This window comes from Nelumbo lutea, chromosome 1, assembly GCF_056320005.1.
Source record: "Nelumbo lutea isolate HS-2025 chromosome 1, American lotus-T2T, whole genome shotgun sequence".
Lineage (NCBI taxonomy): Eukaryota > Viridiplantae > Streptophyta > Magnoliopsida > Proteales > Nelumbonaceae > Nelumbo > Nelumbo lutea.
The window spans coordinates 164461573-164486933 of NC_142684.1; the positions used below are offsets into that span (position 1 = coordinate 164461573).

Here is a 25361-nt window from a genome sequence, read left to right on the forward strand (position 1 = left end):
CATGTCTTTGACCCTTTGGACCCTTTGTACCCCTTCAACAAATTCCCTTTCTCATCTCTTATCACTCCCCCTATTCCGAAGGGCCCTGGATTGCCCAAACTACTGTCATCAAAGTTCAGTTTGATAAAGCCGCGAGGTGGAGGGGTCCAAAAGGACTTGATGCCTCCTTAGTTGAAGTTGATTCTGCAATTTCCTTCCAATTCCTTAGCATCTCATCAACTGAAAAATCTGCAAACAATTCCAAAGTTTTCAACCAATGTATCACCCTAGTGTGAATAATCACCAATATTACTTCCAATCTTCTCTCTTTATCTAAAAAAATCTGTGAATCTCTCCTCCCAAACAGTCCAACATACTGCAGCCCTAACACATCTCCACATGATCTTGGCCCTTTTTGTTGGGCAGTTGGGCATGGAAGTGAATAAGCTTTGCACATTCAAAGGGGGAGTCCACCTACACCCTAACAAAGAAGTAAACCATTCCCAAATGGTTTTAGCAAACTGACAAGAAATTAGTAAATGGTAGCCAGACTCACCATCAAATTTACAAAGGACACACCAATGAGGAGACAAACAACTAATGGATCTTTTTCTTTAAGCAAATTTCTTGTATTAACTCTTTCCAGAAAGGCTTCCCAACAGAAACTCCCAACCTTCGGAGGAATAGGTTGACACCACACCTCTTTAACATGGAAGGACAATCGAACAGAAGAAGGTTGTATTAGGGCCTTAAAGAAAGATGCACAGGTGTAGGAACCTGAAGGAGTGAAGGTCCAAATTCTATTGCCTGCCTTTGTTGACTCTAGGAAGATCCCTTCAAGGATGGATAATAAGGCTGAAATACAGCCTAACTCTATGTCCCTAATATCTCTTCTCAAACCCGGGTTCCAACCAAATCTAGAAGGTGAGTTAGAAGGTACAAGGAAGGAGGAAACTAGTTCGTTTTTAAGGGTAGAGATAGCAAACAGAGTTGGAAACTGATCTTTCAAAGGGGAATCCCCAACCCAAACATGTTCTAGAATTTAATTAGGTTGCCTGAGTGCAAGTTCATACCTGATCCAGGGAGAGAACACGAGCAAAATAGCTTGAATAGCTTTCCAGGGAGATACTCTTGTAGTCCTTGTTAGAATCCCAGAGTCCCATCCATTGTCTACCACCCCATGAATACTTCCCACTATTTTAAGCCAAAGTTTTTCCTTTTTTCAATGAAAATCTCCATAATCATTTCCTCAGCAATGCTAAGTTCCTATTCCTTGTGTTCCCAATTCCCAAACCTCCCTCCTTCTCACTTCCTACATACCACCTCCCACCTAACCCTATGGTCCTTCTTCTCCTCCCTCGACTCCCAGAGAAAATCTCCCATAAGTTTTTGCAACCTGCTAGCCACCCTAACCGGAATCTTAAAGACCGACAAAAAATAGGCAGCAAGGTTAGCTAGTGTGGACCTAATTAGAGTGATTCTCCCTCCAAGGGGCAAATGGTTTTTCTTCCAATTGGCAAGTCTCTTTTCAAACCTCTCCACAACCAGAACCCAAAATTCATCTTTCTAAGGATTATCTCCCAATGGCAAACCAAGGTAATTTAAGGGCCAATTAGATACTACACACCCCAAAATGTCTACACACTCACATACCTCCCCTTCCCCCATATTAACTCCAACTATACAACTTTTCTCAAAATTCACTTTAAGGTTTGACATTTGCTCAAAAAGTTGTATAATGAGCTTCAGGTTTCTGATCCTATTGAGACCCCCTCCTTCACAAAAAAGAACTGTGTCATCTGCAAATTGCAAGTGTGTGATTGGTATGTTCTCTCTTTCGACCCTCCATCCCCTTATTAAGTCCCTAGAATCTGCTTTGGAGATTAGTTTCCCCAACACTTCTGCGACCAATGTAAACAAAAAAAAAAGGAGGGGGGATCTCCTTGTCTAATCCCTTTCAAAGCTGGAAAATAGTCAACCACTGTCCAATTCACCAAGATGGAGTAATAGCAATTCCTAATGCAGCCCATCACCCATTTGCACCATTTATCTCCAAACCCAAAATTGATCATCACCTCCAACAAGAAAGACCAATCAACCAAGTCATAAGCCTTTTCCAAGTCCAATTTGCAAACCACCCCTTTTTTCCTAGATTTCTTGAAGTCCTCTAGACTCTCATTTGCTATAAGTATCCGATCTGTTATATGCCTCCCCTTCACAAAAGCTCCTTGGTTATTTGCTATGATTTCTAGGAGCACCTTCCTAATTCTAATGGAAAGCACCTTAGTAATGATCTTATACAGGTTGTTAACTAAGCTAATCGGCCTGTAGTCCTTCAGATGGTTTGCATCACTTTTCTTGGGTACCAAGGCAATGAAAATTGAGTTTGGACCAAGTAAAACACCTATGTGACAATGGAATCTCTTTAAGTTCATAGGCATCGATAAATTGATTAAATCTCCTCATACTCGTGGTTGATCTCTGCCTAGGACTATTTGTTTCTTCCAGGAATCTGACTACATTGAAATCACCTCCCAAGCACCATGGCCCATCCCACAATCCCCTTATGTCAGCCATTTCATCCCATAACTTCCTCCTCTCTCTGTAGTCATTCGGCCCATACACGTTGGTTAATGCCCATTCAAATCCATCCTCCACTTGCCTAAACTTCAAGGAAACTGAAAATTGTCTTATCAATTCCTCCATACCTACCAGTACCTCGTTCTTCCACATTGTCACAACACCCCCTGCAGACCCCCAGGAAGGTAAGGCCACCCAACTAATCTCCCTACCTTTCCATACACTTCTTGCCCACTTGGTGTCAAATTCTGCTCTTTTAGTTTCCTGCAGCAATACCACATCTAGATCTATTTTCTTGATGGCCTCTTTTATCACTGCTCTCTTCCATGCACTTCTCAGTCCTCTAACATTCCAACTTATGATCCTCATTTATCTCTATTCTCCACCCCTTAACCCTATCACCCTCACTTATTTCCTTTTCTCCTTTCCCCTCTGGCACCAAAGCTTATATCTCCTTCCACATCCTTCCACATCCTTTTAGCCTCACTCATTTTATCCTTTTCGCCTTAACTTCTCTCTTTTTGTAAGAACGCTTTTAGATTATTTGGATCTTTCAATTTACACCCCAACTTCTGCTCAAACACTGCCACAAAGTCCTCACTAGTCAACTCTCTTTTGTCTATCTTTCTATTTCTCACTTCCTAACCTGTTTCCCCATCTCTACCTTCTTCCTCCTGACTTTCTTCTACACTAGACTCCTCTGCCCCTCCTTTCTGTGACTTCTTCTCCTCAACTTCATAAATCAGGCTCTCAAGGATTTCTAGAATTCTGTTATTTTTTTTATCTTCCTCTTCTCTTCCCATCTCTCTCCTGACCCTCCCTACCTCTGCTACTCTCTCTTACCCCTTCCTCTCCTATACAAGTTGGAGCCTCTGAATTGGGATCGGTATTTGGCACACAGAACACAGAGAAAACATTAGTATCATAAACTGAATGGACATAGTTACCTAGGTTATACAGGGATAGGATAGGAATTCTAGAATTGAAAGCAGACTGCCAGGTCCTGAATTGAAGTGCGAGAGTTATCATAAACTGAATGGACATTAGTATCATAAACTGAATGGACATAGTTACCTAGGTTATACAGGGAATAGGATAGGAATTCTAGAATTGAAAGCAGACTGTCAGGTCCTGAATTGAAGTGCAAGAGTTATCTAACTCCTTGGCTCGATTCTGATGAGTTTGCCTTTCTGTCTCCTTTGTTATACATGATCTCTTCCCTCACCCTCCTGTTTGTCCCCCTCTACTATACCCCTGTTTTGTTCTTGGAAAGTCTCAGATATTTCCTTACAGATCTCTTGTCTAGCAAAAGTACTTGGTGGTGGAGCTTCTGAGTGTGGGATAGGGTTTTCGCCCCCAACATTAGGAATGTGTTCCGCTCTGTTGATTGGTTCACGGTGTAGAGACTGTTCTTTGCAAAATACTTCTTCTGCTTCTTCTGTGAACAGCATGCCAAGATTTAAAGTTGCTACCACTTCTTCCTCTGACATCAGAATCTTCTTCTACTTCTGCTTCCTCCAAAATACAGTCTACCGAGCTCTCATCAACGCCCTCCTCCTCATTGTATTCTCTTGCGTATCTAGGATTTGGTCGATCATGTGATGCTTGAATTCCAAAAGATTTCGGATTGAGAAAAGTAGAAGAAAGAGTGAGAAGAAAGGAGAAGAAAGCAGAAGTACACAAGGGTTTTGAAAGGAGGGACAGATTGAATGAATCTGTCGCCGCCACTCTCTTAATATTTATAGGTTATGTTCACTAAATGTAAGAAAGGGCAGAATTTCCCTTAATGCTTACATGGCAAATAAAACAAATAATAAACTGATATAACAAGCTGTCTAAGATAACTACCAACTAACATAGACATAACTAACAAAGGTTACATGTGCTGTCAAACGAACACAGTGGGGACCACAGCCATGGTGCCCACATCAGTGTTCTCTACACTTCCCCTCAAGTTGGGAATAGATATTTGTCAATCCCAACTTGAATAGGTCTGCCTCTAACTTCTTCCTTGGAACAACCTTAGTGAGAAGATCTGCGACCTGCATGTCGGAGGTGATATACGGGAGACACACTTCTTGTGATCAGACCCTTTCTCGGACAAAATGTCGATCAACTTCGATATGCTTAGTTTTGTCATGCTGCACCGGATTGTGAGCTATATTAATAGCCGCATGATTATCACAATACAGCATCAAGGGCTTCTCATAATCAATACCAACTCTTCAAGTAGTGATTTCAGCCATAGGATTTCAGCCACTCCGTTAGCCATTGACTTGTATTCAGCTTTGGCACTAGAGCGGGAAACAACACTTTGTTTCTTACTCCTCCAGGAGACAAGGTTACCTCCTACAAAGGCACAATATCCAGAGGTAGACCTCCTGTCATCAGCACTCCCAGCCCAATCAGCATCTGTATAGACCTCCACCTTCATGTGATTATTGTTCTTGAACAGTATACCTCTACCTGGGCATCTCTTCAAGTATGCTAATATTCTCTCAATTGGAAGAAGGTGAGTAGTTCTAGGGGAATGCATGTACTAGCTGACAACACTGACTGCATAACTGATATATGGCCTTGTGAGGCAGAGATATAGGAGCTTTCCAACCAACCGTTGGAACATAACTTTGTCTTCAAGAGGCTCTCCACCCTCTGCACTGATCTTGTGATTCTGTTCAATGGGTGTATCAGCAGGCTTGACACCTAACTTTCCAGTTTCCGCCAACAAATCTAGAACATATTTCCTTTGAGAGATAAAGATCCCCTGTTTAGATCTAGCAACCTCAATACCCAAAAACGATCGTAGTGCACCAAGATCTTTCACCTCAAACTCTTGATGAAAGAACCGTTTGAGGGACTCAATCTCACTATTATTATTCCCTGTCACTACAATATCATCCACATATACAGCAAGCAAGGTCAAAGAAGAGTTCACTCTTTTAACGAACAGTGTATGATCTGGCTGGGCCTATACATAGCCAAATTTTCCAAGGGCTAGTCTGAATCTATCAAACCAAGCTCTAGGGGACTGCTTTAATCCATACAATGCCTTATTCAGTCGGCAAACCTTCTTACCTGTCTCTGCATCATAGAATCCAGGGGGCAACTGCATGTAGACCTCTTCCTGTAAATCTCCATTCAAAAAGGCATTTTTAATGTCCATCTGGAACAAGGGCCAAGAGTAACTTGCTGCAAGGGCTAATAGAACTCGAATAGTGGTCATCTTGGCTACTGGGCAAAAGTCTCCAAGTAGTCTATACCATAAGTCTAAGTAAACCCTTTTGCAACCAACCGGGCTTTATACCTTTCAATGGAGCCATCAGCATTATGTTTCACAGTAAATACCCATCTACATCCAACTGGTTTCTTTCCTTTGGGTAGGTCAACTAGTTCCCAAGTATTATTTTTCAAAAGGGCATCCATTTCAACTTTCATTGCATCTTTCCACTCTGGAACTGATAAGGCTTCTTGCATTGTTCTGGGGATAGGGATATCAACAATGGAAGTGAGAAAGGACCTGTAAGAGGGAGACAGGTGATCATAGGATAGAAACTGGGAAATACAGTGAGTTGTGGATGTGGTGCAATGTCGTTTCCCTTTACAAACCGCAATAGGAAGGTCAAGGTCATCAAAAGGAAGGGAAGTAGCAACAATGGAAGGTATCTCAGTGGGCCTCAGGACTGTAGTACCTGGATCTGGATCCGCAAAAGGAATTGGGGCTGGCCTGGACTGCTGATGACCGAGATCAACCTGCCTGCATCACCTGTGATAGACTTTCAACTCCTGAGCCCTCTGACAACCCTCACTATTACAGCCTTCATCACTCAACGGAATAGGTAAAGAAACAACCTCAGATGAGTTAACCCCACTCTCACTGCGCTCCCCCTGAGGAAAAAGACCCAAATTCTCACTACTCCCCTTGAGGAGAAACCCTAGGATAATAGGGTGCCTCCTCAAAGAAGGTGACATCCATCGAGACAAATCTCTTCCCTAAAACAGGATCATAGCAACAATAACCCTTTTGAGTTTGTGCATAACCGAGAAAATGCATTTGGAGGCCTTAGGGTCAAATTTGGAATGATGAGGTCCAAGAAGCTGAACAAAACAGGTACAACAAAGGTTTTAAGAGGAACAGTAAACAACTCCTCGTCTGGGTATAGAAGGGTAAACGGAGGCTTCATATCAAGAACCCGTGAAGGAACCCGATTAATGAGATACACTGTCGTGAGGATAGCATTACCCCAGAAATGGATAGGCAAATTGGAGGTAAACATAATGCTTCTAGCCACCTCCAAAATGTGCCTATTCTTCCTCTCGGCAACCCCATTTTGTTGTGGGGTATGAGGACAAGTACTCTGGTGTATAACCCCATGATCGAGTAGATAAGAGGCCAGTGGCTTGGCAAAGTATTCTTTTGCATTATCATATCGAAGGACTTTGATTTTGACCCCAAACTGGGTTAAAATCATCTGATGAAAGTTTTGAGTCAAAGAGGGAACCTCATCTTGAGAACGCATAAGGTGGACCCAAGAAAAACGAGTATAATCATCAATAAGCAACATAAAATATATGTACCCACCCATAGAAGGGATGTGATACAGCCCCCAAACATCGGTATGCACAATATCAAAAGAATTACTACTTCTTTTATTACTCAAGGAATAAGATGTTCTACAATGTTTGGCAAGCTCACAACTCTGACATCTCAAATTTGACATCTCAACAGACTCAAATAAAGTAGGAAACAGACTCTTCAAAGACCAAAAAGATAAATGACCTAACCGATTATGCCAGAGCATAACCGGACTCACAGACAGAGAAACAAAAGACTTCTTATCCACAGGCTCTTTCCAATGAGAACTCTCTCCAAGCAGATAGATCCCATTCGTCTCACGGCCAATTCCAATCACCTTCCTCGTCTCCAAGTCCTAAAAAGCACATCAATCAGGGAAAAAGGTTACTGAACAGTTCTGATGTTTTGTAATACTACTGACTGAAAGAAAAGTAGTATCAAGTTTAGGAACATGCAAGACTGAGGATAAAGAGATAGTATCAGATAACTTGATGTCACCCTTGCCAGAAATGGGAACAAGAGAGTCATCAGCAATGGATACTTTATCTCTACCAGAAGATAAGTGATAAGTAGTGAACAGTGATGGCAAATTAGTCATATGGTCAGATGCACCCGAGTCTATTACCCAACAATGTTCAATGTTACCTGGAGCTGAAGCATGGGAAGCTACGGCCCGAGTACCTGAATGAGCAAATGTTTATGTGGCAAGGGCTGATGGTGACTGAGATAACTGAGCTGAATTCCCAACCTCCTTTTCCAACTGTATTAGGGCAGCCCGAACAGCAACTAAGGTATCTAGGGGCATACCTTTTGTGCCTAACGAGGATGCAGAATTAGTATTCACAGCCAATATGAACATTACCCCTTTTATTCCTCAGTTTTGCTGGGACTAAATGAGGGTGCAGCTTCCAACATGTATATTTCATATTCTTGGGTTTCTTGCAATGTTCACATACTAGGTCCCGTTTATCTTCCTTCTTCATGTCCCTTTTTGTATCACCCCCAAACTTAGGTTTAACTGCTGCCAGGGCTAGGGGGAAGGGCTGATGTTGCATCATAACCTTTCTCCTGGTCTCTTCACTATGCACCAGAGAGTAGGCTTGAGATAGGGTCACACCGTCTCCTGTCAATATCTGTTGTCTCACAATGTCATAATCTGAATTCAGGCCAGCCAGAAATTCAAACACCCTATTGGTCTCGACTTACTTTCTATGGGTTTGTGCATCTTTTGGACTTTCCCACTCAAGAGTCTCCAAATGATCAATTTCATGCCATAGAGATTTCAAGGTAGAGAAATAAACAGAGACTGGTTTGTCTCCTTGTTTAAGGTTATTCACCTCACACTTCAATTCATAGGCTCTAGCAACAAAAAGGGGTTGGAAGTAGGTCTCTTTCATGACATCCCATATCTCCTTGGTTGTCTTTGCCCACAAGTAATTTCGGCTGATATGTGGCTGCATAGAGTTGCACAGCCATGTCATAACCAAGTAGTTCTCCTGAACCCACTTGGTATCATTGGGTCCTCCTTGGAAGGTTCTTTCACATCTCCCAATAGGTAGTTAAGTTTTCCCCTTCCCCCAATAGCCATCATGGCTGATTAAACCCATTTCAAGTAATTGGATCCGTCAAATCTCACATTTGTAATCTGAAACGCAATCTCAGACATACTACCAGAACTGCTGTTCCCAAAAACACCTTCTCCCTGATTTTTGAACTCCAGTCTTGGTTAAGAATCAGTAGTCAAGAACTATTAGGGTTACTGCAATAGAAAACAGCACTTAAACAACTGATCACAATCAGAAATCTGTATGAAATCAGTTCAGATCTGATCCGAAACCAATCGGCAATCACAATATAAGCAGTCCGATAACAGTTCTCACCCCCAAAAAAAGCTCAGAAGCCAAAACAGGTCTGAAAACCACTAAGAAAGCAATCTGTAATGCTGAAGCAGAATTAGGGTTTTAATCGTAGGGTTAGGAAAACCTTTGTGAGAACATATACAATGCTCAGCCGCACCTTCCAAAAGAATTCACAGTCAAGTCTCAGACATACTACCAGAATTGCTGTTCCCAAACACACCTCCCTGATTTTTGAACTCCATTCTTGGTCAAGAATCAGTAGTTAAGAACTATTAGGGTTTCCACACTAGAAAACAGCACTGAAACAATCGATCACAATCAGGAAACTGTAGGAAATCAGTTCAGATCTGATCTGAAACCAATCGGCAGTCAGAATATATGCAGTCTGATAACAGTTCTCACTCTCGAAACAGGCTTGGAAGCCAAAACCAGGTCTGAAACTCACATAGAAAGCACTATGTGGAGCTGAAGCAGAATTAGGGTTTCAATCGTAGGGTTAGGAAGACCCTTGTGAGAACATAAACAATGCTAAGCCGCACTTTCCAAGAGAATTCACAGTCAAGTCTAGCCGTAGGGTTAATGACAAACCCTACAAAACTGATCACCTCTGAGAAAAAATAGGAGAGTTCGGCCGCTCCTCCTAAATAGGTCCAACCTATCTTGACTGACAGCAATCTCAAGGGAAAAATAAAGACTTACCTAGAAAACTCTGATCTCTACCTTCAATCGCGAACTGAACCCTAACCTTCTCTGATTCTTCCTGATTACTAAAACACTCTCCAAGCCTCTACAAGTCTTCGGACAGCTGCTAAACTTTTCTGGTAACCTCCAAGAACCAGCCAACGAACAGTCCTTTGTAAGCTTCCAGCCCTAGACAGTCCTCATGTAGTCGGCTGGACTAGACTCACATGAGAAACCCTAGATAGGCTCTGATACCAAGTGGTCAATCTTGAATTCCAAAAGATTTCGGATTGAGAAAAGTAGAAGAAAGAGGGAGAAGAAAGCAATACACAAGGGTTTTGAAAGGAGGGTCAGATCGAATGAATCTGCCGCCGCCACTCTCTTAATATTTATAGGTTATGTTCACTAAATGTAGGAAAGGGCAGAATTGCCCTTAATGCTTACATGGAAAATAAAACAAATAATAAGCTGTCTAAGATAACTACCAACTAACAATGACATAACTAACAAAGGTTGCATGTGCTGTCATACGAACACAGTGGGGCCCACATCAGTGTTCTCTACAAAATTTAAGAAGAATTACAAAGCAAGGGGGCTAAACAATATTAGCTCCCTAAAACAGTCTATGAGCAGCAAATACAATTACAATAAATCCCAAAACAAAGAGTTTCTATTAACCCCTTGCCTAGCTAAACCATCTGCCAATGAGTTTGCACTTCTCTTAACCCATTTGTACTGAATTTCAACATCCTTAGGCAGCAACTTAAATTTTCGTTTTTCATTGTGGTACTTCCATATCCTTGAGTTATCTTCTTTTAACCAGTTCACCACCACTTTAGAATCTCCTTCAATAATCAGCTTTCTAATTTGCATCTCCTTGGCTCTTCGAACCCCTTAAATGGCAGCAAGAATCTCAGCCCTCAAGGAATCCCCTTCACCAATTGGTCCTGAAAACATAGCTAACAGATTTCCATGTTCATCTCTTATTGCTCCCCCTATTCCAGATGGGCCCGGATTTCCCATACTGCTGCCATCAAAATTTAGTTTAAAAAAGCCATTAGATGGGGGACTCCAGCAAGAGAGTGATGTCTTCTTAGCTGAGGCTAATTCTGCAATTTCCTTCTAGTTTTTTACCATTTCATCTACTGAGAAGTTTGCAAACAAGGCCAAAGTTTTCAGCCAATATATCACCCTAATATGGATTACCTCCAATATTACTTCCAAGGTTCTCTCCTTTTCTGAAAATATCCTTGAGTTCCTCTCCTCCCAAACAGTCCAGCATACTGCAGCCCTTATACATCTCCACATAGCCTTGGCCCTTTTTGTTGGCCCACTCGGCATGAACCTGAATAAACTCTGCACATTCAAAGGGGGGCCCACCTGCACCCAAACAAAGAAGTACACCATTCCCAAATACTTTTAGTAAATCGACAGGAAATCAGTAAATGGTATTCAGACTCACCATCGGCTTTGCAGAGAGTACACCAATGATGACACAAACAGCTGTTGGGTCTTTTTCTTTGAAGTAGATCACATGTATTAACTCTTTCCAAAAAGGCTTCCCAACAGAAACTCCCAACCTTAGGGGGTATAGGAAGACACCACACCTCTTTAACAAGGAAGGACAGACCCAAAGAAGGAGGTTGAACTAGAGATTTAAAGAAGAAAGCACATGTGAAAGAACCAGAAGGGGTGAGAGACCAAATTCTGTTGCCTGTCTTTGTAGGCTCTAAAAAACCCCTTCAAGAATAGATAGCAAGGATAAGACATAATCAAATTCTGTGTCCCTAATTTCCCTTCTAAAGCCCAAGTTCCAGCTGAACCGAGAAGTTGAGCTAGAAGGAACAAGGAAGGAGGAGACTGGTTGGTTTTTAAGAGTGGAAAGAGTGAAAAAATTCGGAAATTGATCTTTTAAAGGAGAATCCCCAATCCAGATATGCTCACAAAAATTGATGAGATTACCTAGTGCAGGTCATACCTGATCCATGGAGAGAATGAAGGCAAAATAGCTTGAATAGCTTTCCAAGGTGCTGCTCTTGTAGTCCTTGCCACAATCCCAGAGTCCCATCCATTGTCTGCTGCCCACTATCTTCACCCACAACTTATCCTTCTCCAAAGAAAATCTCCACAACCACTTCCCTAGTAGTGCCAAATTCCTACTCCTTATATTCCCAATACCCAAACCTCCCTCCCTCTTGCTCCTACAAGCCATCTCCCACCTAACCCTATGGTCCTTTTTCTCCACCCCCGGCTCCCAAAGGAAATCTCTCATTTGTTTTTCTAACCTGCTAGCTACCTTAACTGGAATCTTAAAGACTGATAAAAAGTAGACAGGAAGGTTAGCTAGAGTGGACCTAATTAAAGTGATCCTCCCACCAAGAAACAAATAGTTCTTCTTCCAAGTTGCCAGTCTCTTTTCAAATCTCTCCACAACCGGACTCCAAAACTCATCTTTCCTAGGGTTATCTCCCAATGGAAAACCAAGGTAATTAAGGGGCCAATTAGAGACTGCACACTCCAGGATACCTGCACACTCCAACATCTCCTTCTCCCCCATATTTATTCCCACTAGACAGCTCTTCTCAAAATTCACCTTGAGGTTTGACATTTGCTCAAAGAGTTGTATAGTGAGCTTCAGGTTTCTTATCCCATTCTGGTCCCCTCCTTCACAAAAAAGTATTGTGTCATCTGCAAACTGCAAATAAGTGAGTGGCACATTCTCCCTTCCAACTCTCCATCCTCTTATTAAGTCCCCGGAGTCTGCTCTAGAAATCAATCTCCCCAAAACCTCTACAAACATCATGAATAAGAATGGGGAAAGAGGATCTCCTTGTCTTATCCCTCTCAAAGCTGGAAAGAAATCCACCACTGTCCCATTTATCAAAATGGAATAATGGCATTTCCTTATGCATCCCATCACCCACTTACACCACTTGCCTCCAAACCCAAAATTGACCATCACCTCCAACAAAAAAGACCAATCTACCATGTCATAAGCTTTTTCCAAGTCAAGTTTGCAAACCACACCTTTATTCTTGGATCTCTTGAACTCCTCCAAACTCTCATTTGCAATAAGTATATGATATGTTATCTGCCTCCCTTTCACAAAAGCTCCTTGATTGTCTGCTATGATTGTTGGGAGCACTTTTCTAATTCTAATAGACAACACCTTAGTGATGATCTTGTAAAGGTTGTTTACCAAGTTAATCGGCCTATAGTCCCTTGGGTGATTTGCATTCCTTTTTCTTGCGAACCAAGGCAATGAATGTGGAATTTAGCCCCGGGTTTATCACTCCTCGAGAATGAAATTCATCAAACACTATCCTTAGGTCCTCTTTTAAAGTCTCCCAACAATCCTAATAAAAAGCCATCGTAAAACCATCAAGGCCATTGGATGGACCTATACTGAGCAATGGGTATCCAAGAAGGCACTTAGGGGGAGTGTGAAGCTGGAGTAATTTGGAGATCTTCAATTCTAAACTAGGTTTCTCTTTCCTTGGTGGACATGACCATTGTATGAAAAATTGAGAGGTGTCAATCTCATTTCAAGGAAGGGATGGAGGACGAGAGAAGGTTCAAAGTAGTAGGAAGGTGGAGGTCTGAGGTGTCAATCGAAGCCAAGACTTTCAAGTTCGAAGAGGAAAGGATCAAAGGTGAGGATGCAATGAAAATCAGAGAGAATAACAAGGCGACTGTGCTGGTGTCAAAGGAGGTCATTGTCTAGATGAAAGGTTTCATAGATGGGGCTATCAACTCTAGTAAGGTGAATGGTTGGAAAAACTCAATGTCAGTTCTAGGTAAGAAATATGTAACATAATTGAAAAGAAACTAAAAGGGATGGTTTATCTCTGTGATGGAGTTTTTTGGAACAAATGGAAAGCAAATGCTATGTGTGCCAGAAGGGAGATTACGAAAAGGGTGGATGGATTTTGTGAAGGTGCTACAGTCTTTCCTTGTAGCCTTGGAAGTTAAGAGACTGGATGGGATGAAGAGAACTGGTCAAAAATCCAAAGACCAGGGTCAAAAAGTTCAGGAGGGGGCAGTTTTCGATTAGTTCCTCTGGGAGTGTAGAAGTGCAAGGCCTTCCGACTGAAATGGTGGTTGCTTGCGCTTCTATTCATTGTAGATTATTGGTAGGAGCATGGAAGGATGAGTGGAAGAAAAGAAGGGTGCTAGTCGTTGATAAAGGAGTGACAGATTGGAGGAGGGTTCTGAGTACAGTTGCAGGGGAGATAGGTATTGGGAGTGAAGCTATGTTCCCTTTTGCAGAGACAAAATCCGTGCTTGATGAAGGCGACCAGGAACTAAGTTTTAAAGCAGTTGTGGTGGATGGAGGTTTGATACAGGTTCAAAACTGGAGCCCAATCTGCAATGAAGTCGAAGTCCAAGATGGGTGTGCCCGGCTGAAGCTTGTAGGCCTTCCATTTCACCTCTGGCGAGACTCTGTTCTTGAGTGCATCGTGCAAAGTCTAGGAGGCATCTTGGTGAAAGCTGATAAATGAAATCTAGGTGTCGTGGAGTTACAGGTAGCTGGTGTAAGGCATGACAACCTGCCGAGGTTCTTTGAAATCTGCTCGGATGAAGCCTGGTACAAGGTGTGGGTGGCTTTCGAAGTTAACGGTCGTGATGGGAAGGTGCTCCTAAGGTAGAAGATGATAAGTTGGCTGGGTGGTGGACATGTGGAGGACAAAGGTTGGGAGATGAAAAGGTGGAGCAGATGAAAGATATTTTTGGGGTTACTGAGCCGGTTGGGGAAAACCAAACGACAAGCAACCTAATTAAGGAAACTAATTCAAATGGGTTTGAATTAAACAAATTAATGGTGGGCTCTCTTCTTATGCTGATGTGGCGAAGAGGCAGGATGGGTCAGGGAGCCAAAAGGTTTGGTCCGAGCCGTTGAAGGTGGCGGGTGGGTCGAGCAGGGCGAAGGTTGAGCAGGGACAGCGTTGGAAGGGCCCACGTGACAACTTAAAAGGTCACGCGAGCGGGTCGGTTGGGTGTAACACCGAAAGGAGGCTCCATTTGAAGGACCCACGTGATAACTTAAAATGTCACGTGGGTCGAGGTATGGGGACTCTTCTTAAATCGCTAATAGACGATGTTAATGGTCTATCATCGTCCCAAGTCGCGAGAAAGGGGGCGGAATGTGTGCAACGGAGGAAAATGGAGAAGAAGTTGGATTTGCAATGGGTTTCCCGACAAAGTCTGGAGGAGAATAGCCCCCTACGACGCTCCTCAAAGAAGCCGAATCCAAGATACGCTAGGGAAAGAACTGAAGAGAAGGAAGAGAAGGATGAAGGCTGGGTGCAGTGCAGTGAATGAGATGAAGAATCGGAGGACTTTCTATTGATGGTACTAGCGTGGGCAGTTTAAACGACGAAGGTAGTTGTGTTGGAGGTGACATGGATGGGTGGAATATTGCAAGCTTAGTTCAGGGTGAAGATTGCAATCGGTTTAACTCATTCCCAAGACTACAAAGTGTGCAAGGATTATCAGAAGGGGCAAACCAGGAGAACCGGAAGCAGAGCAGGAACACACCATCTAGGGGTGAACCAGGGGTAGAGTGGAAAGATCACCAGGATGACCAAAGGACAAAAGTACTTCCCAACCAACTCAGGGAGATAGATGGTTACCAACCTCTGGAACAAGAGAGGGAGGGCGAGAGCAATCCTTTTCTAGCTTGTCCATCAGTCCCAGGTAACCAAGTGATTTCGGTTTGTGCTACTAATGTGTCTCCCGTGTTTTTGGTTCTAGATTCCGTTTCTGTTCCATGTCCTGTAGTCCATGAATATGCAGCCGAGCTAGTAGGCGGGCTCTCCGAGTAGGGGGAGAGGGGAAGGAAGGAAAGTGGGAAGGTGCGGGAAGGAAGGTATAGGAGTCAAAAAGTGTGGGATATCATTGAAAGAGTGTTTAAGGAAGTGGAAGGAAAGTTGATCTGGAGGAGGGAAGGGGAGAAAGGAAGAGGGGAGGGGTTAGTGGAGAGGAGGGAAAGGAATGAGGGTAGAGATTGAGAGGATTACGGGGAGAGAACAAGGAAGGAGGGAGGTAATAGGAGAGGGAGGATGGATGGAGAGGAAAGAACAGAGGTGCAACCAGAGGAAAGGAAGAAAGGGCAGGTGGACAGAGATGGAGGGGATTCTGTAGGAAGAGTGGGGGTGGAGGACTCGGTGAGAGAAGACATGATAGCAGAATTTGTAGGGAAATTGGGTTGTAGGTTGGAAGATTTGAATGTGTTGAAAGAAAGCTTACAGAAGAGGAAGAAGGAGATCAGAACAAAGAAGAGGAGATTGAGTGAAGTAGAGAGATTGAAGAGAGATGTAGAAGGAGACAAGAAGCTCGGGTAAAAGGAGATAGAAGGAAAGGGGGAAAGTAGTGGGTAGGTGGCAAGGGGTTTAAAAAAGAAGCGGAATGAAGATTCTTAGTTGGAATGTGAGGGGAATTGGGAGTGCAAGGAAGAGAGCGACAATAAAAGAGGTAATAAGACAGTATGACCCAGACATTGTGCTGTTGCAAGAGTCTAAGAGAATGGAGTTGAATAACAAATGGGCAAGGAGTGTATGGAAAGCCAGGGGGATTAGTTGGGTGGCTGCTCCCTCGTGGGATGCTTCCGAGGGGATTGTAACAATGGGGAAGAGGGATGTGGTTGAAGGTTTGGAGGAGTTGATCGGAAAGTACTTGGTTTCCATGAAGTTTAAGCAGCAAGAAGATGATTATATGTGGGTGCTCACAAATGTTTACGGACCGAATGACTACAGAGAAAGGAAGGAGTTGTGGGAGGAATTGGCTGATGTTAGAGTGTTGTGGGATGGGCCCTGGTGCATGGGTGGGGATTTCAATGTGATCAGATTCTCGGAGGAATCCAATAAGGTTAATCAGAGGGTGACAAAAAGCATGAGGAAGTTTAACAGTTTTGTGGATGCCTTTGAGCTTAAAGAGATTCCCCTAGCCCATAAGACATTTACATGGTCAAATCTCCAATCTAAACCCATTTGCTCTAAGCTTGGATAGATTCATGTTCTCTTTGGATTGGGAAGAACATTGGGGAACCTTGGCTTCTAGAGCTCTCCCAAGGGTGACCTCGGATCATTGGCCCATAGTGTTATGAAAGGAGGAAAGGTGTGGAGGTCCTACCCCCTTTAGATTTGACAATATGTAGTTACTTCATCCAGGGTTTACTAACAAAGTGAGGGAGTGGTGGTATGAGTGTAACCCACTGGTGGAATGGGAGGGGATGAAATTCTATAAGAAACTACAATTCTTGAAAGCAAAAATCAAGGAGTGGAATTTGGTGGAGTTTGGGAGGATAGAAGAAAGAAAGGGAGATTTGATGGATAAAATTGAAAGCCTTGACTCTAAAGAAGAAAGGGGAGAATTTGGAAAAGAAGACAATGATCTCAGGAGAGATTTGAGAAGACAGTTAGAGGATTGCCTGCACAAGGAGAAAATTAGTTGGAGGCAAAAATCTCAGTGTAAATGGTTGCAAGAGGGAGACAGAAACACTAGGTATTTCCACTCTCTAGCAGATGGCAGGAGAAGGAAGAATTTTATCTCCAAATTGGTAGTAGATGAAGTTGAGTTAGTACAACAAGAGGAGATTGTCGGGGCCTGTGTGGAGCACTTCAAATCTGATCTAAGAAGGCCTGTGAGTAGAAGGGTGTGGGTAGAAGGATTGGATTGGCCAGATGTAGGGGTGGAGAACAGGAGAAGGTTGGAAAGAAGCTTTAATTTAGAAGAGATCAAGAGATTGTGTTTTCTATGGATAAAACAAAAGCTCCAGGCCCGGATGGGTTCACAATGGCTTTTTATCAGGACTGTTGGGATATCTTGAAAGATGATCTTTTGCGGGCATTTGAGGAGTTTTTCAGGAGAGGAATTGTCGATCCAGGTTTGAACTCTACATTTATAACCTTAATTCCAAAAAAGAAAGATGCATCCCAACCGAAGGATTTTAGGCCAATTAGCTTGGTTAATAGCTTGTATAAGATCATTGCAAAATTGTTGTCTTTGAGGCTGAAGAAGGTACTGCTAGATATCATTGCACACTATCAAGGAGCTTTTGTGAGTGGAAGACAAATTATTGATCAGATTTTAATTGCTAATGAGAGTGTGGAAAACTTTAAGAGGGATAAGAAGAAGGGAGTGGTCTGTAAGTTGGACTTGGAAAAGGCTTATGACTTGGTGGACTGGGATTTCTTGAGGAAAGTTTTGACTAAATTTGGGTTTGGGGCTAGATGGTGTAAGTGGATCATGGGTTGTGTCCAGAATTGTCATTATTCAGTGCTAGTGAATGGGACAATGGTAGACTTCTTTCCAGCTAGTAGGGGTATAAGACAAGGAGACCCCCTTTCTCCTTTCTTGTTCATTCTAATTGCGGAGGTTTTGGAGAAACTGATTCACAAAGCAGATTCTAGGGGGCTCATTAGAGGCTGGAGAGTTGGGAGGGTGGAAACCCCCCTCACTCACAGTTTGCTGATGACACGATTCTGTTTTGTGAAGGCGGTAATGTGAGCTTTATCAGGAACTTGAAGTCGGTGATACAACTGTTTGAGAAAATGTCTGATTTGAAGGTTAACCTTGGGAAAAGCTGTGTAGTGGGGGTAAATTTGGAGAAGGGAGAGATCAGGGAGAGTGCTGAAGTGTTGGGGTGTGAAGTCTCAAGGTGGCCTTTGAACTACTTAGGGTTGCCATTAGGTGATAATCCTATGAGAGAGAGCTTTTGGAACCCGATGGTGGAAAGGTTTGAAAAAAGACTAGTATCCTGGAAAAAGAACCACCTCTCTCATGGTGGGAGAATTACACTAATTAAGGTCACGCTTGCTAACTTGCCCATCTTTTTCCTATCGGTGTTTAAAATGCCAGTGAAGGTTGCTAACAGATTGGAGAAGCTAATGAGAGATTTCCTGTGGGAGCCGGGAGAGGAGAAGAGGGATCATAGAGTTAGCTGGGAGATAGTGTGTAGAAGTAAGACTTGTGGTGGTTTGGGGCTTGGGAGTATTAGGAGAAGGAATATGACTCTGTTGGGAAAGTGGTTGTGGAGGTTCCCTATGGAGAAGGAGAAGCTATGGGCTAGAATAGTGGAAAGTATACATGGGCTAGAGCACAATGGATGGAACGCTGGAATCAGAGCTAGGACCACAAGCAATTCTCCTTGAAAAGCCATTCATGACCTGCTACCAGTTTTCTCCCCTAATATCAGGTATGATTTGAATTCCGGTAACTCCATAAAATTTTGGGAACAAACCTGGGTGGGGAGTGCCCCTCTAAAGAATCAGTTTCCTTCTTTGTATGTTCTTTCCGATTTGAAAAATGAGCCAATCTCGTCTTTCACCACCCCGTCCTCTTCCACTTCTGGGATTGGGTGGAACTTGGGTCTAAGAAGGGATTTGAGGGACTCAGACTTCGACAGTATTTCGAGCCTTATTGCACTTCTTGATAACGTTGTCTTAGACCCCACTAGAGTGGAATCTAGAATTTGGACACCTATCCCCAATGGCATCTTTTCTTGTGCTTCTTTCTTCAAAGTCTTAAGTCAGTCCACCAGTCCTACTTTCCCCCCTTTCCCTGTTGATGAGGTTTGGTGCAGAGCAATACCTCCTACGGCTGGTAGTTTTTGTTGGGAAGCCTATCTGGAAAGAATCAACACTGGTGATCTAATCCAAAAGAAGAGACCCAATACTTGCTTGTCACCTCAGTGGTGTGTTCTTTGTAAAGCGGATGGGGAGACTGGTTTTCACCTACTGGTTTCTTGCCATTTTGCAATGTCAATTTGGGATTGGGCTTTCTCCCTATTTGGATGTAGCTGGAATCCTCCATCAGATTTGCAGGGCCTTTTTTCCCCTTCTTTTTTCAGGTGGCAAATAAAAAGGGGAAGGACTATGTGGAGAGGACCAAGGGCTGCAATATGTTGGACACTTTGGGAAGAAAGAAACTCCAGGATATTCTCAAAAGCTGAGAGAGGAGCAGCAGATCTGAGGGTTATCATACATATTAGGGCGGTACAGTGGCTGAAATCTTTGGAGCTGTTCACAGATTACACTGTGGATGATATGTTGAGGAAGTGGGGTGAAATTGCAAATTGCACACAAACCAAGTCAATAATGAGTGTGGCTTGGACCCCTCCACCTGGTGGATTCTTGAAATTAAACTTTATTGGGTATAGTAGGGGGAATCCGGGACAATCGAGGATTGGGGGTGTTTTTAGGGATGAAAATGGGGTCATTTCTGCCATTTTCTCAGGCCCAATTGGAGTGGGTGACTCCCTTAGAGCTGAGATCTTTGCAGTTATGGAAGGAGTAAGGAAAGCTAAGGAGTTGAACATCAGGAAACTCATAATTGAAGGGGATTCAGATGTGGTGATAGGGTGGCTGATTAAAGATCACAATGGCTTATGGAAGTACAACAATGAGAGGAGGGAATTCAAGTGGCTGGTGCGGGAGATGGAAGTTAAGACATGTTGGGTTAAAAGACCAGCTAATTCCCTAGCTGACGGTTTAGCTAAACAAGGGGTAGAAAGGGATTCACTATTTTGGGCTAAGTTGTAACTTTAGTGTTTTTTTCTTTTTTGTCCTTTTCTTGAGGTTCTTTGTTGCTCTTGGAAGATAAGTGTGTTTGTCTTCCTCTTGTAAATCTTCTATTGATGATTTAGTGAAAGTGTTATTGATCAAAACAAAAAAAAAAAAACCATCAGGGCCCGGTGCCTTTGATCCGTCCATAGAGAACACTGCTTCCTTTATTTCTTCCAAATCAAATTTCCTTTCCATTCATTCCTTTTCCTCCAACTTCAATGTAGGCCATTCCAATCCTTCAATTCAAACCCTATTGTTTAAGGGTCTTCTAAAGATTGACCTAAAGTATTAGCAAAAGCCCCTGCAATTTCATTTTGATTGGCAATTGTTGTCCCTTCAATCTCCGAACTTGAGATATAATTTTTTCTCCTCCTCCCATTTGCCATTGCATGAAAAAACTTGGTGTTTCTATCTCCCTCTTTCAACCACTTACACCTTGACTTTTGTCTCCAACTTATTTCCTCCTACAGAAGACAGTCCTCTAATTAATTACGCGGATTCCATCTTTGCTCTTTATCCTCTTCTGTAAAACATCCCCTCCCTTCCTTACTATCCAATTCCTCAACTTGAGAAGTCACCATTTGTTTCCTTTCCTCTAGTCTCCCAAACTCTAACAAATTCCACTCCTTAATTCTACCCTTCAGATGTTAAGAGTTTTTTATGAAACCTCATTCCACTCCATTTCACTGTTGGAGTGAAATGGGTGGGGCCTACATTTCTCACTTCCTCCTTACAAATTACTATAGGCCAGTGATCTGATGTCACCCTTGGGAGTGTTCTAGAATTCAAACTTCCCCAATGTTCTTCCCAGTCATTTGAAAATTTACATTGAAGTCACCTCCTAAACACCAAGGTACTTCCCACAAACCCCTTATATCAGCCAGTTCTTCCCAAAGTTGCATTCTCTCTCTATAGTCATTCGGTCCATAGACATTGGTTAACACGCATTCAAACCCATCCTCCACCTGTCTAAACTTCAGGGAAACTGAAAATTGACCTATCAGCTCTTCTTTACCCACCAATACTTCTTTTTTCCAAATTGTCACTACACCCCCTACAGATCCCCATGAGGGCAGAAATGCCCAATTGATCCCCCTACCTCTCCAAACACTTCTTACCCACTTGATGTCAAAATATGCTCTTTTAGTCTCCTGCAAGAGAACATGCCCACCACATCTTCATCGTCTTCTACCTTGGTACCTCGTCCCCAGAGCTCCATCTCGACCTCTGAAACCAGCCAAACTCTATACCGAACTCCACAGCAAGAACTTCGATTATTCTTGGGAGTGAACCTGGTTCCACCCCCTTGATCCTAACCTCCGCAGCTCAAAAATCTTGCAGCTGGACTTCCTCCATTACCCCACCCAGCAGCTTTACTATGTTTCCCAGGTTTGATTCATTCCACAGATGGAAGGGAAGTCCTACCAGTTTTAGCATGAAACTTCCCCTGGTATGTACAATCTCATTACATAATGGCTTCCAGTTCTGGATATAGACCAAACCTTCTTCACACTCAAATGCTGTGAATTCCCTATTCACCCCATCATCAATTCTTAGCACCGCCTTCCTGTCAGAGAATGGCTTCAGAGCGACCTCGGTTTCCAGCTTCAAGTTAAGCACCATATATGATAGTAACTTCCTCCAATCCTGTACATCCTTGCTGGCTGTTATCACCATTCTCCGCTCCCAATCATCTTGCACAGCCTCAAACCAGAATTTCATCCCCCTATTTGAGCTTGTTATTGTCTTAAAGGAACTCTGCTTTAATGACTGGCTTGATGGTTTAGGAGGGCTGTCTCCAGTACTCTGCTCTTGCTTGTGCTCCTTATGTACGTGATTGTCAACAGAGACGAGAAACAGCTGTAACCCACCTGCAAAAGCTGTCCAACCTTGTGTCTTCTTCCCATCCGGTAAACAAACCATTTGTTTCCTATCGCCAAAGTGTTCTGTGATGGTAATGAACCATCCTCTCCTGTTATGCCTCAGCTCCACTTCGTATTTCTTCCTTTCCAGCTATAATATGTTTTTCCACCCTACTATTCTGATCGATTGAAGTACTCCATTGATAAACCCCTTCACCCAGAGGCCTGCTTCCTCAACCAGAAGTATCGTCGCATTCCTGTCCTCTCTAACCTTTAGCAGATTCTTACCTCTTTCCACTCTCAAGTAGTACTTTCTTCGCTTTGATGTTCAATTCAGTCTTCCACCTGTTCACCGCCTGAAATTCTTTGTCGCTTCCTCTTCCCATCTCGATTCAGAAGCTTTAAATGCTTGTAACCACCAAATGTGGATTTGATGAGCAATAAAATATCCCAGCTAACTTCTCAAAAACCCCATTAACTATTTGACAATTTTCACCATAACTAACTCTAAAATAATGCAAAATTAGCACCAGGAAATCTCTGATACTTAAGGGGCCATTCAGAATTACCACCACCAAAGGACAGTCCATGGCAATCATGTTCTCTGTCACTAAGACTAATTCAAGAAAACAAGACGAGATTGTCCATTACTCTTCTCCATTTGCACCAGGAGATGAAGAACATAGATCTTCATCAATGAAGCCATAATTAAGATGATTGAGCATGGTGAAGCTCCATTTGTCCAGCATGACTTCACTGGTAAAGATCCATGCATCACTGTTCACAGCAAACTGCCTTTTCCAGATTTACCCTCCTCTATGTAAGTTTCTATCACACACACAATCATCTTTATTTAGATTATCTTTAGAGCTGCATTACTAAATCAGTATGGCTAGCTAAGTTATTAATATTAATTTATCTTGGATTAAATATCCATACCAACAGCATACCACCAAGTAATATAATTAGTGCAAGCTAATGAACAAAACCAAAATATAACCCAGGCTGCAAACCTTGATATGGTTGAAGTAAGCGAGCACAATAACGACAAGTTTCACCATCCTGTAACCACCAATGCCAAAACATAAAAGTAAAAATGAGAGAATTGAATATGCAACTCACCCAACAAATTATCTCAGCTATATGTGGTCAGCTAAAACTGAATATGCAACCCACAATAATAAAGAAATGGAGATCAACTTAGTCTTCTATGTGGTTAATTAACCACCCTATTTTGAGTATTGTCAAGATAGTTAATCAACCATCTATTCCTGTGGCTCTACACAGGCAATAGCAATACTGTATTCCTTCAAGTCCTGGGCCAAACTCAATCCTAATGAGCCCCTTTTTAAGTGCATTATTAAGTGTCACAAGCTAAAGATTTATGTTACTTTCCTGGTAAGCTTAAACACATGAATATTTGCAATAATATATTATATGTTATGTTACACAGATAGGACAAGGACCCGGCTGGATGGCACCCTTGCACAGGCATCCAGGTATCAATGTATCATGGATTATGTGTTCAATATGTCCGTGTAGCAAGGTCCACTGTTCAAAAGAAATGTGTGCAAAAAATGCAGCAACCTTGGAGATAGGCACTGTCCAGCCATGTTCTGGAGACCAGTCCAAGGATGGACGTAGATCCTTGCACAAAGCTTCATAAGAACCTCCCTCACCCACTGGACATTTTGGCAACTCTACCTACAAGAGAGCAAAAAATAAACAACGGATTAATTTTTTTCCTTTGGAATTACTCTCCGAGTCATGTAGAAGCCATAGATTAATTTTTGTCCCTTTACCTTAGTATATGTGATGTAAGACAACCTTGTATTGATCAAGTCTTCCAGAAATAGAATAATGAATCATAAAATGGAAAATTAAAAGAATATGATTTGAAAAATAATGTTAGAGTAAACATATTTCTCTTTCCTTGTCAAGCATAGAATCACAACAAAGTTAATACAAGGCTTAAATACAGTTAAAGAAAATAAGCTCTTATACATCATAGTCACACCAAAAGAAACAAAAAGGCAAAGATTTATTCTGTATTGTCATTCTCCTTTGCAGCGGAATTATAGACCTTATATACACTTAAATCTAAAAGACTCCTAATCACTATCCAACTCAAACTTATAGTTGGATGACTTCCAAACTAACAAAAATTCCAAAGCAACTAGGAACTATTACTCAGATTTTCCAAAAGCAAACTTTTTGACTCGTTACAAGTTTGACACAAGTTCCTAAAATAATTCTATGACCACCTCGGCCACCCAAGAATCACTCCTACTGTCTCGACCACTACAACACTACCTCCTGAAACTGCCAAGGCAATCAAGTATGCTTTTAGGTGAGTCAGACAACTTCAACCTCTGAAGCCTGGATAAAGCATCCTTTATGAATGGTAATTCAGGACTGCCTAGAATCTGTGATTGCATAGGTTCACATTTAGATTTAATCCCAGACAAGAATTCCGCAATATAACTACATCAACAAAGCATCTGAGAAACAGTCAGATACATGTTTAAGTTCCTCGCACAACCCTCATCTCAAAAAATAATCCTCAAGGGTTTCGTTACATTGTTAAAGATCGAAGAAAGCCTGAAATAACTGATAGGTCATGTAGCGCTGCTACTTCACAAATGCATCTTCATTAATTGCTACCATATCTGCTTAGGTATATCTAGAAAGATTAACCCATTGCTGATTTTTGGTTTCATAGAGTTCCATAACCAAGTTTTAATTTGGGCATTTTTTGTATCCAATCTGAATAGGTAGAGGTACCAAATTCTGGTTTTTTATCACTCCCTAGATATAATGTGATCATAGTATGCTCAGTGACTTAAAGGCGCACCTAGGCGCACCCCTTTCAAATGGTGCACGCCTGGTGCACTTTTTGCTCCGATAACCCCCTATTTGCTAATGTTGCTCATTCATTCATTGCAATAAAATATCTTCTTAAAAGACAATGAAAGTTATAAAATCATTATTTTTTATGTGAGAAATAAGAATTTCAGACCCTGACATAGACTTGTTCGGGCTTGCCTCGAGGGGCGTGGTACAAAGGCAACTCATAAAATCAAGAATGCAATATGTTTTACATCACATTTAGCTACCTGAAGCAATGCAATTAAGGAGAAAAAGAGATTGTGGGTTTTACATGCTTAAAAATGCTTTATATGTTTGCTTTTATTTTTTTATTTTCATTTGAATACGTTTTACATGTTACGTTTATGTATTTTAATTTTAGATAATAGGTTTT

The 25361-nt window shown here is 42.2% G+C and overlaps 1 protein-coding gene across 10 annotated transcripts in view; it reads right to left on the reverse strand.

The window, feature by feature from the left end:
• Window positions 1-25361, reverse strand: part of LOC148878894 (uncharacterized) — a 71745-nt gene that overhangs the window by 14602 nt on the left and 31782 nt on the right. For all 10 annotated transcript variants that reach the window (XM_088960261.1, XM_088960264.1, XM_088960268.1 and 7 more), the window contains 2 exons: window positions 23687-23803; window positions 23113-23161 (listed from right to left, as the gene is read on the reverse strand). In XM_088960261.1, the coding sequence (XP_088816387.1) occupies window positions 23113-23161; window positions 23687-23803 (166 nt within the window). The remainder of the gene's footprint in view (window positions 1-23112; window positions 23162-23686; window positions 23804-25361) is intronic.